Source organism: Setaria italica, chromosome VII (assembly GCF_000263155.2).
Source record: "Setaria italica strain Yugu1 chromosome VII, Setaria_italica_v2.0, whole genome shotgun sequence".
Classification (NCBI taxonomy): Eukaryota; Viridiplantae; Streptophyta; class Magnoliopsida; order Poales; family Poaceae; genus Setaria; species Setaria italica.
In genome coordinates, this window is record NC_028456.1 from 15,267,703 (window position 1) to 15,288,221 (window position 20,519).

Sequence of the window (20,519 nt, forward strand, 5' to 3'; positions counted from 1 at the left end):
CTCAAGGTACTGCGCATAGGCCTCCTCTGTGCAGTTACGAGCCACGCCATCACCAGCTGCCACCAAGTCTACCCTCGGGTAGTAGGACTTCACAACTGCAAGCACCTGTTTGCAAACAGTCCTGCAAAGTCCTGCTACTTTACTCGGGGCAGCTCTTAGTCGCTCCACTAGCGATTGCGGCCCTGCGCCTTCCACGGGGGCTATGGCGTTCACCAAATCTTCGGCCGCTCCAGACAGTTCTTGGAGTTCACCACGAAGTCGTCCCAAGGTCTGGGCATAATCCCTGCACGCCACCATGGCCATGGCAAGCATCACACCGTTCTGCATCTTTCGATCCCGCTGATACTCGCATGCAGCTTCTGCTTCAGCGAGCGCTGCTCGAAGATGTTCGGTTTCATTTGCCACTCGGTCATGAGCGTTCCTCCAATCAATGACTTGGTTCCTTGCAGATGCCTCCTGTTTCTTGAGCTCTACAAAGCAAAAAGAACTCAGGCCACCGCCAACTACAGTTGGACACACCCAAAGTAGTCGCAATGCTTACCTTGATACTTCTTGTTCAAGGATTTATAGCGGCTCTCGAGTTTCTCCTGCAGAACGGCGTGATCTGCGCGCTCCACGGCAAAGGATTTTGCCCCGACTTCATGAACCCGAAGCGCTTCTTTCAGTCGGGCGCACTCTTGCTCCAGCTGGTGGTTTCTGTCCTGAAAAGGTCCGAGTACGTCGTAAGTTTCACGCTTCACGACTACTCGGGTCCTGTAGTAACATCAGCAATATCTACCTGGACGCCCCGGAACACATCCATGGCCCTCTGGAGCTCCAAATCAGAAGGCGGGCTGAGTACTGGCCTTTGGGTACTCTCCACAAGAGGAACTATACCCAGAGCAGCACCTACAACATTCACCATATCAGCTACCGACTACAATCACAAAAACAAAATACAGGCATTTACCTGGAGTAGTCGCTTGCTTGGATTTCTCAACTACAGCCAGCACTCCGCCAGAGGACGAGGACAGGCAGGCACTTCCCGAGCCTGATGCAGCAGCGGGCTCCTTTACTGAGCTAATCACGTCTTGAAGCATCGACATCGTAGCTCCAAGACGACCCGGGTCAACCTCGGGAACTTCTTCAACAATCATGTCCTCAAAAGGAATAGATGATGTGGCCAAAGGGTCCGGTACTACCCCTGTTTCTACAGGGATAGTTTCCTCTGCATCCCTGTACCGCCAAAGTGTTACTACATGATTTCCAGACAATGCAACATCGTTCAAAAGGACAAGGGAGCTCACCGGGTTGAACGTGGCGGCAGTCGCACACGTTTCTTCTCGGTAATAGGCGGCCGAGTACTCGGAGCTGCAGGAACGGCCGCCGGTGCCGTTTTCTCACCAAGACCTACAAAACCAACGTCAAGACTACAGTACTACTCAAATGACTACATTTGACAAGGACAGCGCTTACCGCTGGCGATCACATTTGACAACAAGGTGCCAGTAGCAAGTACTGGTGACACCTCCTTTGCCACTCCAGCAGGCAGCCCTAGAACCGTCTGATCAGCAATAGGCGGCATGGCAGCTAATGGAGTTGCCCCGGTTAACTCGGGGGCTACCACAGCTGTTGACGGCACTTTCTCCGGCAATGTGTCAACGGCCACCTCACCGACTTCAGGGTCGGACGCGGCTATCTCCTCAGAGACAGTCTCATCTACAGCCTTCATGAACCAAGACATGATTCACCACATCAATAAAAGCATCTCAAGTTCATCAGTAACATACAAGTTATTGAGTACATACCTTGGTACCCCGAGACTTCTCAGTGGTTGCAACATACTTAGCTGCAGCCATCTTGCGGACTACTCTGCGCCTCTTGACAGGAGGAGAAGGTTCGTCCTCTGATTCCTCAACGGCGGCTTCTGACTCTTCTTCCGACTGTGCCACATAGCCGTCAAGTACTCGGGACTTCTAAACAACAAAATGGTGTCAGTAACAAGAATCACAAGTTAAAAGAAAACAAGTCAGGAAGGAAATACTTACCACCTCTGGCTCGTACCAGGATTCATACTAGCGAAGGGCCGCAGGGATTACTGGTACTCCCTGATAGTTCCTGAAAAATTTTGCCAGCAGTGCCTCCACGTCATCGTCGGATATGTCCTCCTCAGACATACGCGATGGATCTTTCAGACCTTTGTACTCACTTCCCGGGTGAGCGCGTTTTTGAAGCGGCTGGACCCTTCCTTTCAGAAAGCTGGCTGCCATGTTGATCCCAGTCAGACTGAGTGCTTTCAACTCGGTGATCTGCTGCATCTGAAGATCAAGCTCCGGGGTATCTTCAGGCTCGCTTATCAAGTTTTCCGCATGCTTGGGCGCGTGACCAGTCACCACAGGCAAGCGAGGATCATGGTTCCCGATGTAGAACCATCTTTTCTTCCAATCCCCATGGGAGTCAGTCAGATTGTACTCAATATATGCACTCGAGTTCCTAAGTTGGAACCCGGCGCCTCCAAAGACCTCCGTCCGCTGGGCACTCGGCTGAGGCTTGCAACGGAACAATTTCCTGAATAGCTCGAGACTTGGAGGTACTCCCAGGAAAACTTCGCACAGATGAACAAACATAGCCATGTGCAGTACTCCATTGGGATTCAAGTGGACGAGCTGAAGGTTATAGTACTCGAGAATACCTCTGAAGAAGTCGGAGGTAGGCACGGCCAGTCCCCTTTCCACGAAGTGAGCAAGCATCACCGTCTCCGCCGGGTGTTCCTCGAACTGCCACGCATTGGGAAATGCGGGGCGCCACTGCACGATTTCCTTCGGCTGAAGGAGCTTGGCATCAACCAGTGCCTGGACTCCCTCTTCCTTCATCACTGAGTGTTGCCAAGTTGCCCCAGGTGGTGGCGGAGCAGTTTGGTTCGTCGGCCCCACTTTCGGTGCCGGCAGCACCAACTCCTTCCCCTTCTTGGATCTGATCTTGCCCATCGCCGGAGCCTTGCCTTGGGTCTTCTCAGGCTTCTTACCCATCTTCTTGGAGCGCATCCGCTAGGCCTCAACCTCAAGTTAAGAGGTTTCCACTCGGATCTAAGCAGCAATGGTGGAGGCGGCGGCACTGGCGGCGGTGACACAGCGAGTGAAGGCACAAAGGATAGAGGAAGAAAACAGATCTAATGCCCGTGAGGCGTCACAGCAACCGAAAAGGGGGCTTTCCAGATTTATCTACACCGGCTCCAGATTCGACGCGTTCAGTTGCGCAACGGACAGATTAAAATTGCGTATTAATCGCAATAAACACCCAACGGTTACTACATTCAACGGATTGCTGACCACTTCAACGATAGGAATCGCCTAAGTGCTCGGGGGCTACGGGTACCGTACCCGTTGGTCAGTTTTTTCTTTTTCAAGATCTCCGAGGGTAAAATGGGCAAAAGCTGATTTGACCCTAAGCCTGAGTCTTCGACTCAGCCTAAGGCTCGGGGGCTACTCCATATGGAGTGCGATTGACATCACACTACCATATAAAAGCTACTCGGGACGGAGACAACTCGAAGCTGAAGAAAGAGTACCTTCCAGCCACGTGACAGTACTCGGGTACTTCAGTCCACAAAACTACTCGGGTAGTGCCTGCAGCGCCCAAGACTATGGCGCACGACTACAAAGTACTCGGGGGCTTGTCGGGACTACTCCCTGGACCCACGAGTAGGCCTTGGACAGCCCACTATGGGACGTACTCGGACGTGATCAGAACAAGGATGGGCGTATCCTATTCGGACTAGTCTTGTATGTTTATGGAAAACTACTCGGGTTGGTTCCGAGTAGAACTCTTTAATAGTACCCGACTAGGACTCAGACTTGTAACCCTGCCCGCCCGGGAATATAAGGCCGGGCAGGGACCCCCTCAAAACAGATCCCTCAGGACCAGAACACACATCAATACAAACCAACACACAGGACGTAGGGTATTACGCGATCTAGCGTTCTGAACCTGTCTAAATCGTGTTCCTTGCGTCACCATTGATTCCTTGATTCTCGACGACCCTTACCGCATAAAAGACCACCTAGGGTACCCCGGGTACCCCTAGGCGGGTTGCCGGTCTAAAACACCGACAACGCCGTCATCGCTGCTCCGGCTAGCCGAAGCATAGTTTCACATGGAGGATCTTCAACGAGGGTGGAATGATATGTAGGAAGTCCAAGAAGAAGACTGGCACCAAAGATGTCACCATCACAGGGCTTTCACCTGATGATTTTGTTGACACCAAAAATGTGTTGACGCAAAATCCTGGTGGTGGTGGACCCTGCATCACCACATGAGGACCTGGGAGATCTGCTTAACTCCAGTGCAGAATCCAAATCGGCGCGCGTGGTGTTCGCGAGCGTGCCAGTCAGTTTCACCATTCAACTGACAAGGAGATGATAGTCGTTGTGAAGTTCGAGGCAACCGGTCGATCAGGCTGATATAATCCTGGCACAATAGCGATAATGGTGCAACAAAATAAATCATCACAAATATATCGGCTGTGAAGCCGATTCCAATACCTTGATGAATGCGAGTGATTCATCGGCCATCCAGCTGATTTAATATAATTTACAATAACCATCAGCCATACGGCCGATAGAAAATACGATGTTGTTGAGTTACAATAACCATCAGCCATCCACCATAGCTAGAGCCACAAGCCGATGAGATCTAAACTAACGTCACCACCAATACTTCTAGGTGAAACCACATCGATGCGCCCGGTTGCAGTCTAGAAATATTTAGCAGGACGTTAATCTGAACCCCGCTAGCCGATGAATCCAATCACAACGGAACTTACTGCCAGCAACACTCAAAGGATGGCCAAGATCAAGATGCAACAGGCTATTAAAAATAGATCTATCGTCTATTCCGACAGAATTAATAACAATTAATATGTCGTAAACGGCAAGACGATAGAACAGATAAATATCAGCCGATGCAAGCTTAATTAAGGCGGGATAACTGGTGAATACCGTAGATCGAGACAGAAGCGATGTGCCGTAAGTCACAGATCCAAGATACTCGATAACTGGTAGATGAAACTAGACGAAACCGCAGCGATGTGCCCGGTGGTTAAAGCCTAGAACACCTGGTGACGGAACTTGCAGCTCGCTGGAGATCGAGGTCGATGCAGCCCAGCTTGCTAGAAGGAACTCGTCGAGAAGCTACATTACTCCTACTCCTAATGCAATGGCGTGAAGCCGAAAAGGTAAATAGAAAATAAATGTGTTGTATATTGATCGTGTGATGATTTTACAATGACCGGAGGTACATATTTATACTCTGAACTAACAACTCCTAGAAGGAACCGTATCAAAACTACCTGATACGAAATATCTAAACAAAAAGAAATATTAAGATACACGGACTCTAACTTTCCTTACATAAAGTCCTAATTAATTAAACTTCCTTTTTCATACTGCTATCAGGTCCTTGTTCCTTCTTTCTTCCACACGTGAACCTTTAATATGCCTTGCTTGTTTCAGCCAACTTGCATGTATATGTCAGATTTTTCCTTGATCAACTTACATATTGATTAGGACCTTCCAATATATATACGCATGCAGAGACTAGTCGCATATGACACCGATGGCCTCATATTCCGTATTAAGGGATTCGATTAAAATCTGGTATCAACACAGCCCCCAGTTTCGAAGTATGAAGGCTTCATGTTCCGAAACTAATTATAGAAGTCCGAAACTAATTATAGAAGTCTGATGATTCGGTGCCAACAGATTTACCATGGAGCCGAAGCACGGCACAGATCCATGTGCACGAAACAGCAGGACGTGCAGCCAACCGGAACAGCAGTAGCCTCACAAGCCTGACGGCCAGGGCTCCACACCGGAAACAGCGTCGCCCGCTGCCAAGACCGGCAGATCCGCCCGGCAACAGCCACGCCGCCGCCAACCACGGTTAGCGGCGACAGCCGAGCACCGCCATAGGCAGCTGCAGCAGCCTGCACCCGCCGGCGTGGGGCGCTGCCACAGGCAGCCGAAGCAGCTGCAACCGCCATCACCCGCCGGTGAGGGGGCGCCGCCGCGAGACCCAGCGCCGCCACTAACCACCAGATCCGGAAGTAATCAGCCGACCAAGAACGGATCCGGCGATCCCGGCATCGATCTGCTGTCACCCGAACAAGGAGAGAAGAGATGGGAGAAGGAGAAGGGGAGGGAGTGGAAGCTGCGGCAGCCACCGCTTGGGGCCGTCGCTGGCCACCGCCACTGTTGTTGCCGTCAACGTGGTGGGCGGCAGCGCGGCTGTGTCGCCCCCATGTCGCCACTCCGAGACGATGCGGGGGAGAGACGAAGCGTTTCCAGGAGTACTAGCAAATGTTCCAGCTGTGCATTCCATGTTTTCTCAAACTAAATTTAGTTGAACATGACACTTGTTTTTCATGTGTGGTTGAGAGCTTAAATAAACAAAGTATCAAGTATCAGACAGATATTGGAAGTTCTAATAGAAGCCATTGAACCATATTGGTTGCAAAGTAATAATACCATGTTAAGGGAGTTGTCAGTGATCGATGACTAGAAAGATATGCGTGTGTTGGACTAGGTTTCTTAGAAATTTCTAAAGTTGTAACTAGATTTTCTACAAGATTGGAAGAGGAGCTTGTTCGTTCCCGTGCTACTGTCAGAGCCAGCAAAAAGGATGGCACTAAAGCTCTCTTCCGACAATTGATTCGCCGGTTCCCCACCCTCTAGTAGCCTCACTGATGCCGGAGCCCGGAGGGAGAGGGGAACCAGCCTCTAGGTGTTGCGTACATAGCCTGCTAGGTTTGGTCGATCTAGATATTAGGGTCTATATTTCTTCTCCAGCATATGAGAGGATTTGATCCTTGGTGCTCGTCTCCGGTGGATGCTTCGGTGATGGCCTCGACTTCGATGATGCACTAATAAGGTTTGATCTCCCTTCGGATTGAATCCTTATTATTGTTTCTTCTCAAGCGGCGGCGTCATGCGGTTGCTCATCCCCAGCAAGGAGCTAGCGATGATGGCAGCCCAACCTTCCCCATGCTGCGAAGTGGGGAGAGATCTCATTGTCCCCTCCAATGGATGTCAGTTTCTACTCGACGGTGCTTTGCATCAGTGCGCTTAAAACCTCGTTTGGTTCCACGGACTAAAATTTAGTCCCCGTCACATCAAATGTTTAGATACTAATTAGAAGTATTAAATATAGACTTACAAAACCAATTGCACAGATGGAGGTTAATTCGCGAGACGAATTTATTAAGCCTAATTAGTCCATGATTTGATAATGTGGTGCTACAGTAACCATTTGCTGATGATGGATTAATTAGGCTTAATAGATTCGTCTCACGAATTAGCCTCCATCTGTGTAATTAGTTTTATAATTAGCTCATATTTAGTCCTCCTAATTAGCATCCAAAGATTCGATGTGACAAGTACTAAACTTTAGCTCAAGAATCCAAACACCTTCTAAATGTTCTTCCTCTCCTGGTTCCAGTGGTTCTAGTGGTGGGTGACAGTCGACGCGTGTTCATTACTTCAATGTAACGTGATGGGAGACCAGTGGGTCTGGCTCTTGGGACATATCCAAAGCTTGGTGTCCCCTGTTGGTTTGGTGTGAGGTCTTTGCTATATATGGTGCTGGTGTTTTTCGATGTTTGTTCACAATTGATGCCTGTGGAAGAACTTGTGCTCTTCTTGCATTGTATTTTCTTGTTTGTGTAGGGTTATTTCTGTAATTTGGGGATGTGCTCTAATTTTAATATAACTCTACTTCAAAAAAATAAATAGGCTTACATAACTTGTACAATACTTATGTAGGAATATTACGCCCTTCTCTCTTTGGGGGCATCACTCAGAGCTCACATGGCGGAAGGCCTTATTGGCGGACCCATGTAGAGCCCAACGAGAGCACATCCTCCACCTTATTTTTTTACTTCAACTCAATATTTAGGTGGGTTGCTTTAGCTATGCATGAGTGGCTTGCCTTGTTAAGCATTGACAACCGTGGTTAAGATATAGTACGCATATCTTCGAACCCGGCGGCTCATACGGCGACTCAACGTTACCTCCCTTGGCTCCATTGATATTGGGCTAAATTGGAGTTTGATTCCTGGAAAGGTATTATACCAAGTTACTATTTAAGAAAACGTGTGTGACGTACAACTATATCATATATTATGAGTTATCCTTGCACAACATCTGTCAAAATCAAAGAGGCCACTAGTACAATTCACGGCATGTTTCCAATGAAATCCGACTGCGTACACGCGTACAATTTTTTGCATTGGTCAGTCATCAGCACCAGTGTACCACCGATGCACATCACTAAACGGCCGGTATGTGCACTTAGACAGAATTAAAGCCAGTGGGTGTTCAACTTTGCAATTACATGGTAACATGTGGGCCAATGCTAACAAGTACTTATTTTTTTTAAAAAAATGAGCTTCTTCTAAAGTCAAAAGCTGAGGTGGCGAGGCAGAGGCGAAGGCAAGGGCTCAGGCTTGCCTGTTAGTATTATGCTTGGTGGAGAATTTGGGCCATTGGATCAGAACAATAGACGGCCTAAAATTTCAAGTACTCGACGGACTTGGAAGGATGAAACACCCGAATACACATCCCCCTTTTTCGAAAGAGATTCAGTTCGTGTAGTCATCTAACAAACAATGCACAGGATTGCAAGATCTTGTCACACTGAAGCAGAAATGTCCATTCAGATTTTACTGCTTACCACTTTACATTACACTGTTACAGCTACTAGAACTTGGACACACAGAAGGCCTGGATCCCATGCAAGTGTTATGGCCACGGCAACTTGGCAGCTGGCCTCATCTACACCGTCAGCAGGGAATCCAGTGGTGCATGCCTTACCTTGGCTTGGCACTTGAGCCCAGTTTGGGGAGAGCTTCTAGCAGTGTCAGCTACTCCAACAAGCCCCAAATAGAAGCCCTCCCAAAGTGGCAAATTTACAGATAAAACTTGTACATTCCATGAAACAAACATTAGCATCCAGTGCTTTCAAACAAAAGACACCATCACATGGGCCGACTGATGACATTCCACAGGGTGGTTTCTATGATTTGCATGGTGCAGACATTGCCCACCTTGATCCCATTCTCTAGGCAGAAATTCTTCCAGCCTCCGACCAGCTGGAAGCAGGTCTGGTACGGGTTTAGGCGCACCTGCCAAGACTTGCATTAAGAGCTGGTGCATTTGCATGAAGAGAAATGACCTCATCATCAGTACTAGGAAGGATGGTGCGCTATGCTGCTCCTATTTTGGCACCCCTTGTTTCTTGGTTTTGCTAATCACTGATCGTTAAAGAAGATTGTGTAAGCATAAATTAATAATAAACCAGCCAGAAACATCTGCTGAAAAGACTACCAAAGAACCACTCAGAGCAGCCAGTTCGGTACATTGGCAGAAGCAAGATGCAGAAGATGCATCAGGTTTGTAAGTTTTGCAGGATACGAAACCCACCAAAAATGTTGTTTCCAATGAAAACTCAAATTTGAGTCAACTCCTTTTTCCATCGGTACTATATCTATATGTGAAAGAAACAATATTTACATACATATAACCTTTGGAAAACTAAAAGCTAAGAATGCTAATCAGAAGGCAAAAGAAAAAAATGATTCACAAAACGTCTCATCTTCCGGTGGCCTTAAAAAATATTATAGGAACAACCCAAGCTGAAATTGACAAACTACATAGGGGATGAGAAAAATTAAATTACTGCATCACTATGCCATATATTAACAAAATCAGCTAACAGATTCAAGGAATGCATGCATCGTAGGAGGATTGTAAGCAAAACTCCAGTAAATGTGAACATATTACGTTGCCTTTATAGAACAACACCCAGTTGATTAACTCCTTTGTAACCTCTTCCCAGGCTATATCCATCCATTCTAGTATTTTAGAGATACAACACAGGTACACGTACACAACAGAGTTAGAACGGCAATAACCTAGATGGCTAAGCAGCCGTACAATTGAAAGGCATAGTATTTTAGTTTTAGACAGACATATAGCATTCTTGTTTGAAGGAAAATTCAGGGACATGAAGAACAGAGATCTTCTATTGGCAGCTAAAAAGGAAAGGAAGAAATAATCAGGCGATAAATTGAATGCACTTCGTCAGGCAGTTAGGAAACTGAGGTATTATTTCAGTCTCAGTGACAGATTCATATATGGAAAGTCATATGAAACTTGCACAAAACTTATTGCCAGGCAACCAAGAAACTTGCTGCATTGCTTCGTTGACCATATAGCTTCAGAATGGCAGGGCCTATGATAAAGGAAGAAGGAGTCAGTGGCGGGCTAGAGGTGAATGTATCAGCCAAGAGCGTGTTGCGGCCGCCGGGCCTTTGCCTCACCATTACCGTGGCCGTGATCGCGGCCGACGCTCGACCACCACCACGTTCACTGCTCATGGCAGGACGCTCCCATCACCGCGTGCTCACTGGTCACAAACAAGATGCCGGAGCCAGCCGGTGAGATAATGGATCCGACGACGCCCACGCAGGGAACTCGTCATCCCTCTCGTCGCGGAGCCCATTGAGGAGCCCGTTTAGGGGAGGGGAGGGAGAAGGATCCCTACGCGGCTGTTGCTGCGCCCTTGTGGACTTGGGAAGGGAAGGCAGAGAGGAGCCCGTTTTGCGCCGACGCGTGGGGAAGGTTGCCGTGATGATGACGGTGGGGATTAGGAGCCCGGTAGGAGACGGCAAGCGTGTGGATGTGGCGAGAGAAATCGAGAAACATGTGGATAGGACCCACACATATCAATTTCTTCTCGAGGCACCGCCGAAACTGCTGCCACGTCACGCTCGTACAAACAGTAAAAACGCTTGTCGTCGCTAAAGTAACAAAGGTCTCCGGAGAGCTGTAATTTAGCTGAGGTACTCCCTCCGTCCCAAATTGTAAATTATTTTGGTATTTCTAGATTCATAATTTTTACAATATACTTAGAGATAAGTGTACATCTAGATAAATCGCAAAATCTATAAAAATGCTAAAACGACCTATAATTTAAGATGAATGGAGTAGTATATATATTCAGCCCATACTAGCATCATGCAGAATGCACTTCAAGAAGGAATTTGTTCCGGCTATTCTACAAGCTAAGGATCGTTTTAAATCTCCAATGACCACCCAATGGCTAGAAACAACTGTGTAACTTTATGTTTTTCTTTAATCCATTCTTTGTTTCTTAAGTTTTCCATGTACTCTTCTTTCTTTTCCTATTTAATATATCATAATCAGTAGCGGGGCAAACCCTCCTGTTTCCTATAAAAGAAAACATGCATACATATATTTATCAGTAATTAAGCACCAAATAAAAATGCAACTTCATGTCTCGACATTCAGAAACGTAAGCTAGTCAGCAGAAGTCTTTGCATGCATATACAACAACAAAACCTTTTTAAAGGTTTGCATGCATATCTTAGCAAAATTTCAGTTAAGAATTTTGCCAAAAGTTGGAACATGTTTATCCTATTTATAACTTTTTACTACATCAATAGAGAAACAGTTGTGCTTACAAGACATCCTGCACAGATTGGAAAATAAAACACAGAGCAAACACAATTAGAGCCGGTCTCCAACCAGACTACACAAGAACGGGCCATCTCTTAACAGGTCACAGGCGATTTGCACCGCGCCATCATGCAGAAAGCGAGGAAAGGGCATAAACGCGTACCATGAAGAAGGAGTTGGGGGACTGGACGAGGCGCTTCTACTATGAAATTCCATTTTGGATGATTTTTTAATTCTAGTTCTGCTGGAACAGAAGAGAAACGTTTCGCTTGGTTTTTGAGAAGAAACAAAATAAGCAAACCTTTCAGCAGGTTCCGTGGTTTTTGAGAAGAAATAAAAATAATGCACCCATTCCAAACACAGTGCTTAAAATTACTCATTTAGACGGAAAAAATATTTTCACCATCGAACACAACCGCTAGTGGAATAATTTGACCACCATTCGTAAGAAACGGATGCAGAATGCTGTTTTAGAAACATTTTAGGTATATAAGTCGGAAATTATGTGATTGAAAGATTCACTGTCCAATCAAGCTCTATATCAGAAAGTTAAATTTTGGACTGAGTCCCAAACCATTACAGTGAAACATAATTTTAGTCTGAGAGCACTAGAAGTGCCAACAACCTTAATTTTTAACCTTGGCCACATCAGGTTGCTCTCTAACTTACTAAATCTGCGAAACTAAGCAAGTAAAGTCCAAGCATTTAGGTTCACAAATGACAAAAGTAGGGCATCAACAGACAGGACCTCCCTCAAGTGTTCAAGTTAAGCACCAAGATAACATTTACTCTATAAGCCAGCTTGTTGATAAACCTGTAATCTGCACATTCCATGATAAAAGAACAACAACAATCTGTTCCTAGCTTATTGACGTGCGACGTGCCACAGGGTGGTTTCAACAATGCTGATAGTGCAGACATCACCAACCTTGATCTCATTCTCCTCGCAGAACCTCTTCCAATCCAGACCCCGAACATAGTGGCTGCTATTCTTGTTGGGGACAACAAGCACCTGCCAAGACCTGGTGCTGCTCATTGAGGTCTTCAGCGTGATGGTGCAAGGTTCCCGTAGTCCAATTGCATCACAAAAGGCATATGGCAAATACTGCGAGAATACCAATAACGAAATTGGTCAGAAACTGACTTCTATAAGCAATCATCAACAATCCATGTATCATATATAGAGGATGACTACTCAGACTTCTGAATTCTAGTTTGATCATGTGAGGTTTGGTAAGTCAAGACCTGATACTACGTCAAAGTAAGTACTTTGGTATATTGATTTGTTTGCTCTTGTGATGCATACATATAGTATCAGTAATTAAATAGGCAAATGAAACTGTTGGAACTGCATTTAGAAATGTAAGCTTGTTTGCAGAAGTGCTATATTGTAGTAACATCGCAGTTTCTATTCTTGATAAAAACTGAAACGAGTTTATCCAATTCCATACTTGCTCATATAGATAGATTAATGGTTGTGCTTACAAGATATTTTTCAATTGCACTGTTATTGATCTCCTTCTTTATCCAAGCTGGCGGTCCAATCTCAAAAACACATCTTGTTTTTGGCGACACCTTCTTCGAAGAAGTCATCAAGCCTTCTGGACTCTTTTGTCCTTCACTAATTGACACGTCATTCTTCCTCTTAGGCTTGCTACGGCATAATTTTCTACTAGAAGAAGGACTGGCCTGCTGCATTTGAATATATGTTAATGTTGATACTTGAAAGATAAAGGGGTAAGTGCTTCAGTGCTTAACTCAAATAGTAAACTTGTTCATTTTTACCTTATTATGTGTGATAACGACATGCCACAGTGTGGTTTCAATAATGTTGAAGGTGCAGATGTCACCTTCCTTGAGACTGTTCTCCCGATAGAACATCATCCAACCCCTCACAATAACGAAGCTGTTGTTCTTGCATGGGAAACCACCAACCGTTCATGATTCCGTACTGTTCATTGAGGTCTTGAGTGTGATTGTGCAAGGTTCCAGTAGCCCAATTGCATCACAGAAAGATTTCGACAGAGACTGCAACAATTGCAATAATGGTTTCAGTAAGCATTATCATAATGGAATTAATAATGACTGCTAGATGTAAACTTAATTTCTTTGGATTCGATAATAGATCATGAATGCAGACACATGAAAAAAATCTACGGAACATCTGATATCATCAACTCCAGCACTTAAATATATTATAAGTAGTTAGAGCATCAAATGATCAAATGAACATGTTGATCTATTTTTTCATAAGGAAATGAAAGCTAGCAGAAGTCTCATACTCTTGTTGAGCATATGATTTTATCTTGTTTATTAGAGAAATAGTTGGGCTTACAAGTTTCTTTCTGAGAGTGCAGGTGTTGATCTCTTTCTTTATCCATGATGGGGGTCCAATCTCATAGACAGCAATCCTCTTTGATGCCTCGTTCATGGAAACCGTGGAGCCTTTTGGTTTCTTTTGTCCTTCCCTACTTGGCCAATCCTTCTTGCTCTTATGGTTCCTAATGGACTCAGATGGTGCTTCCTGCTGCTTAGCTGTATGTGGTAATGTCGATGCTTGATGAGAAAACAAGAGAGATGGACTTCAGTATTCACCTCGCATTCATAACCACTGCTAACAGATTCAAAAACTACCATAGAAGGATTTATCTTTTGTTCAACTTGCTGAATTCTGATGTCCTTGTCTTTGGACTCTCTCTGGAATCCATCAGGGCCAAACACTCTGACTGTGAAAACCATGTTGCCTTCGTACTTCAGCAGCAGAGCATTAGCTTGAGTGACGTCATGAGACACAAGAACCTATGACCAGCCACCTCTGAGAAACAAGTTTGACTCATTCATCTCGAGCTCAACACGACAAATCTTCCCAAGGGAGCCAATAACCATGGCCATACGACTGTTCTTGTGCTCTTCAGGGATGTAATGTTCCACAAACTTAGCCGGTATTAGCTGCAAGAACACATAAAAAGGGGTAAAGTTAGACCGTGCTATCTAATCAGAGAAAATAGGATGGGAAAAACGAATTAGCAACAAAAGTCTATGTACCATCTTTTCCATGAAATCGTGTGGAAGCACACTGACGAACTGCGGCCTATGGGAAACATCTTTGCTGCTTGTGGTTGCTTCTGAAGAAAATATGAGTTACAAGAAATTAGTTTGAACTGAATTTAGGAGTTATTGGCACTAGGTAACTAGAAGTCGAGGATAACACTTAATCCTAATTAGTTAGAATTGATCTTCTTGCAAGCTTCCTTATTGATCTAATTTTGCTATATGAATTACATGATCATTTGTCAGTGAGAATCAGCTCTACTTTTGAGGACTCTAATATTGCAATATTACAACTTAATGTTTCAGTGCCCAAGCAGATCACATTCAGGTGAAGATCCTAATTTTATTTTCTTTGGGACTTTACAGCATATGAACATTTACACGCGGAATCCTTTTTTACCAGTAGGTGGAGGTGCTGAGGCCCCTGATACAACCGCTGGCATCGAACGCCTTGAGGGTCAGGATGCCGCCGCCGTGGTGCTGGAGGACCAAGAACCACCTGTCCCCAACGCTGAATGCGGCCGCGATCTCCGGCCACCCGCGCCCCAGGAAGGCGCCGTCGCCGTCCCGCCCGGCCTCGACACGCCAGACCTTGACCTTGCCGCCGGACGGGCCGACGACGCGGGCCTCCCCGGTGCCGATCCCCTTGGCGAGCTCATCCGGAATGCGCTGCGAGTGTAAAAGATGCGTCATTTCCGCGACCGGCGTCCATCCTGATCGAGAGCGCGGCGGATCAGCTGCGGCGTCGGCCTTATCTGACTGTCGCAGGAGAACTGGAGCAGCACCCTAAGGTGCTTGGCACTGGCGGCGACATGGTTGCCGGACGACGCCATTGCCGGGGACGTGGACGAAGGTGTGAGTGAGCCTCTGGCTGAATGTCTGCGGCGGCGTGGAAAGTGGGTGTTGTTGGGTAGGCAGTAGGCTAGCTGAATGGCCCCAATGTCTAGTGAATTTGAGTTTATTGGGTTCAGCTAGAAAAATCTGCTGTGATATCAAAAGTTGGATTTTTTTGTGTGTTTGGAGGTGGAACGAGAAAAGTATTCTACATGTCTTATCTTTAATCGTTCTAAAATTTTGAGGTGTATAAACCAAATGCAGGGACGCACACAAAACTCATGCAAAAAGTTTATTAAAAAAAGGGGAAAAAGTCACGCCGAAAATTGGTATTATGGTTTATAATTTCTAGTCACTCGCAGAACATTCTCAACTAATGGTCTTACACAATCAATCCGTATAAGGAAACACATTTAGTGTCACCAATGTAATATAACATATATTTAGGAACACAAAAATGGACATTTTTTTAATGTATAACAAAGTAGTATGATAAGATTTTTTTTTCTTTTTACTTGATTGCCAACCTTAAGGGTATAGGAGCCATTACAATTTTCTTGCTTTAGAAACCTATCATTACTAGTCACCTATTTGTAACCATACCATTACAAATTTCCTTTAGTTTGAAATATGGCATGCTATACATGTTTGATGCTCCTAGTATTGTTGTATTCAATACATACCTTTCTTCATATCTTCCATGGTCGAACAACAACTGGTCCACCTCATTGATCTACTGCTGCGTGAACTCTAGCAGCCCCGCTAGGGAGGGAGGTCAAAGAGTGCCGTTTCCGGTGGCGACATTATTGTGTCATCAATGTAATATTAGATATATTTTGTAATATGTAAATGTGTTTTTTACATGTATAACAAAAGTACTATAATACAATATATTAATGGTCAAATTACTATGATAAGATTTTGTTTTCTTTTTATATGGTTCATTAGGATTTGAAAAGGTTTAAAGCTTTACAATTTTTTTGCTAAAATTTAGTCAAGTCATATGCCACGGTGTATGAAATCTATATAGTTTAGTGTATGAAAACTATAACAATGGACTACAATTCAGATTTTGTAGCAATTGGTGATATACTTATAAAGATTCTTCTATATCCTAATGTGAATTTGAAAAATAGAGGAGTGATGTATGAAATAGGAGAAAACACATAATTTTGAGGATTGTTGATGTGTAAGCACAGGAAAAATTGAAACCGCAGGAAGATATTTATTTTTGCATACACGGGCAAGAATGATGGTTCTGGGTGGAGCTCACTACCAACTGCATTAGTTTTGACCTTCATATTTTGTTGTATTCATTAAAAATACATAACCTTGTTATTTATATGCAACATTCCTCTTCTTAAGTGTCACGAGCGAAAAAAATCGAAATTGTGGTGTTTGGGAAAGTGAAAATACTGTTGAAAAAAAAAAGCAGCCTTGCGAATATTTTCCAATCACGTCGGTTCTTGTTATGGGCAACGAAAGTGATGCTCCCAACTGTGAATCGCTCTCAAATTTGCAGACTTTTCTCTAGAAAGATACATAATAAATTGATTACTTTATGACGATTGTGATTATGAGACATAACTATATGACAGGTTGATCGCCAACCACCTTAAGGGTTAATTCGATAGGTGCAATTACAATTTTCCAACTTTGGAAACCCACCATTATTATTCACCTACAGAAACTTACTTTGGTTTGAAATATGTCATTTTATACTTGTTTGATGCTCCTGTGATGCTGTCTTCGACACATACCTTTCATCTCATCTTCCATGGCCGAACTATAACAGGTCCACCCCATCTGCAGCCCCTCAATCTATGGCAACCCTACAGGAGAGGGAGATCGAAGGAGTGTCAACGTCGATGGCAATATCATTAAGTGTCATCACTGTCACATTAGATATATTTTGTAACATGCAAAATGTACTTTTACATATGTATAACAAAGTGTTATGACACAAATTTGATGTGTCTCCCAAGCCGGATAGAGGTTGGTGAATAGGATGCCTATCAACCCGAAGATAGATGTCTTCGAGAGCACACAGGAGAGGTATGCGCGTGTTTATAATTTCACCACCTCTTCTTTGGTCCACTGTCTTTTCATTGATTACTATACTATACCTTATAATTTACTTTTTCTCATTTCAGGTTCGAGGTTCCTCTCCGACCCGAGTTGCGATCCTCTTATCCAGTGGATGGTGGCCCTGGGTCATCTTTCCAACAGCAACCCAACCCAAACATTTGGGTGTGTTTGGATGGAGGGACGGGATGAGACGGTCCCAATTTTACATGTGTTTGGTTGGAGAGACATTGGGACGAGGAGGCATCAAAGTGAAATATTCCTCGAAAAAGTGGGATGGATCCATTCCTCAAAAAAGGCCGGACCGATCCGTCCCTCGTGGACGGCGCTAACGCCGTCTCGCGCAAGGTCGAGGCGGCGCGAGGCCAGGGGCGGCAACAGCGGAGCAGGCTGCGACGGGGATGGGTGGGGATGCGGCGGCGGCGGAGCCGGCCGTGGCTAGGGGTGGCGGCGCGAGCTGGCCGTGGTGGGGATGGATGAGGATGCGGTGGCGGTGGAGTCGGCCATGGCCGGGAGGCGGCGGTGGAGCAGGCCACGGCGGGGAGGGGCGAGGATGCGGCAGCGGCGGAGCCGGATATGGTCGGGGGTGGCAGCGCGAGCCGGCCGTGGTGAGGATGGGCGAGGATGCGGCGACGGCGGCTCAAGCCGGCCGTGGCTGGGCGGCGGCAGCGGAGCAGGCCGCGGTGGCGAAGCAGGCCATGGCATCGGTGCGGAGCAGCTGACGGTGGGCCCCACAGTGTTAGAGTGAATGATAATTGGAACCCACAGTTAACTGCACGAAAACACCGTCCATCACGTCCCTCACCTGTCCCTCCAACCAAACACTAAACCAGGGACGTCCCCATCCCTCCAACCAACACATCAAGTAGGATTATCTCATTCCAAAAAAGAGGGATGACCCTGTCCTGTCCCGTCCCCTCCGTCTCTCCATCCAAACACACTCCAAAAGTGTTATGTTCCTGACGACCCCGGTGGTTATTTCATTGAGGATGACCATGACCCGGGGTGCAAGAAATATGTTCACCATACGAGGAATGCTTCTGATAATCGCACTGGGGTTGGAGATCGCCGGAGGAAGAAGTTGCGGTCCTCTCACTGCTCTTCAAAGGAAAAGAATAGTGCACCTGATAATTCGAGGCAATTAACCGATTATTTCCGTGCCCAGGATGGCACAGAGGTATTTGCCAAATAATAAATTGAATTGTCATGTTACAAATACACACACAGTATCTATGCATATATATATATATATATATATATATATATATATATATATATATATATATGCAGTAATTCGCGGTTGGGTGTTCCCATTCCTGAAACCATATGCTAATTTCTATAATGATATGTTTTCTTCTTTGGTAGTACATGCGTGTTCATATGTTGATCATCCGAACCCAGAGACGTGACAACTAGAACAACAGGATGGTATTATTCTTCTAGTTGCTCTGTGTACATTACATACTTCTAAAATCCAACATATGTTCCATGTAGCTACCTTATATTTTACATGGTTGACTTTAGTGTCATTGCCTTTTTCCATGTATATACTCAATTTTATACATCATTCTACATGCCAGGCTCCCCCAAGACCCAAGAACTGTGCAAAGACTTCTCGAATTTTGAACATTAGGTGCAACCCCTCTGATGTCATTTTCACAATCCAGCTTCTCAACCCTGATCAGTACGCGGCAGTCGAAGCTTTAGGTTTTGGCCACCTACTGAGGATGGAGATTGATGCAGTGGAGTGCAGGGAGCTGCTTGCTTGGCTCATGGACAGGGTCAGTCCAGTTGACATGATTATTCGCATTGGGCCAGGGAAGGTGTTGCCAATAACAGCTGAATCAATCAGTAAGGTTCTTGGTTTGCCTATTGGTGGAAGCAGCTTCCATTCTTCTCCCGCGACAGAAGTATCTCAGTTTCGGAAGAAGTTGATTACTGAACTAAACCAGGAGTTCCTCACGGATGATGATCCGATCCACATATCCAATCTGCAGGAGGAGATATTAAAGGGATCGGTGAACTCACTTTTTCTGAGATGCTTTTTTATGATTGTTTTCAATCGCTTCCTGTTCCCAACGAGCAGCTCTAACATTGATTCAAGTGACATCAACAAGGCTATGCACCCTGAATTATTCAGTGCAGTTGACTTCTCCCAAGCAGTATTCAATGATCTTCATTCTGCAATCCGTAGATGGCATGGGAGAAACAAGAAACAATTGACACACACAATATTTGGATGCGCTGTATTTCTAATTGTAAGCATCCTTGTTCACTTCAGATTTCAACACTAAGGTCATCGATTCTTATGTCCTGTTACGAATCTTGATATTCTTCGTCATGAACTTGCACTTATTCCTATTCCCTAGCCATTATTTATCTGCTTAATGTATCCAATGCATTGCTTGTTAATTCACAAATTCAATGCCTTAATGTTTTCCTAACTATTTTACTGTCGTACAACTAACTGGTGTTAATAGAGTTATGTTATCAACTAAATTGGTTTCCTACTTCACACGTGAAATACCTCTACAAAATCTTAGGTCCCTTCATCCTCAGCTATGTATTGTCTGTAAAGTTGTTGCCTCCCATGTATTATTACCCCTTATCTTAATTTCGCCTCATTTCAATTTCTTTCTACTTGTGTCCCCATCTCTCATTCATGTGCACAGCCAATTATTGCATTTTACAATAGACGTGGGAGTTTTGCAATGGATTTCTTTTGTCATTTTCTTATCACTTGATGCCTATTTTACACTGCGGTTCTCTGACAGGTGCTATATTGGGACAACCTCCAACACACTTCCTCCCCACTGACTGGATATCCACCCCTCGAGCCAGGTTCTACGACAAGGCCACGGTTCATCGTCTCACTATTGCAGACAGGATTCATGGCAGGGATGGGACCGAAACTTATGGCTTTTTGCCCGTTAGTTTTTTTAAGTTCCTCCCCATCTTTTTCCAATCTTTTCCAATTGTTGTTCTTTTCGTGTTCCCATACTATCTGGCTCTTTTTATGCAGTTCAAGATCCGGAG

The 20,519-nt window shown here is 45.1% G+C and overlaps 1 protein-coding gene across 1 annotated transcript; it reads right to left on the reverse strand.

The window, feature by feature from the left end:
• Positions 1-12,378: 12,378 nt before the first annotated feature.
• Positions 12,379-15,257, reverse strand: LOC101767137 (putative B3 domain-containing protein Os04g0347400). The gene is made up of 5 exons (XM_004977827.1): positions 14,999-15,257; positions 14,559-14,638; positions 14,397-14,462; positions 14,109-14,312; positions 12,379-12,618 (listed from the first exon to the last, which is right to left on the reverse strand). The coding sequence occupies exons 1-5, from the start codon at positions 15,255-15,257 to the stop codon at positions 12,379-12,381; spliced, it is 849 nt and encodes a 282-aa protein (XP_004977884.1).
• Between the last annotated feature and the right edge of the window lie 5,262 nt (positions 15,258-20,519).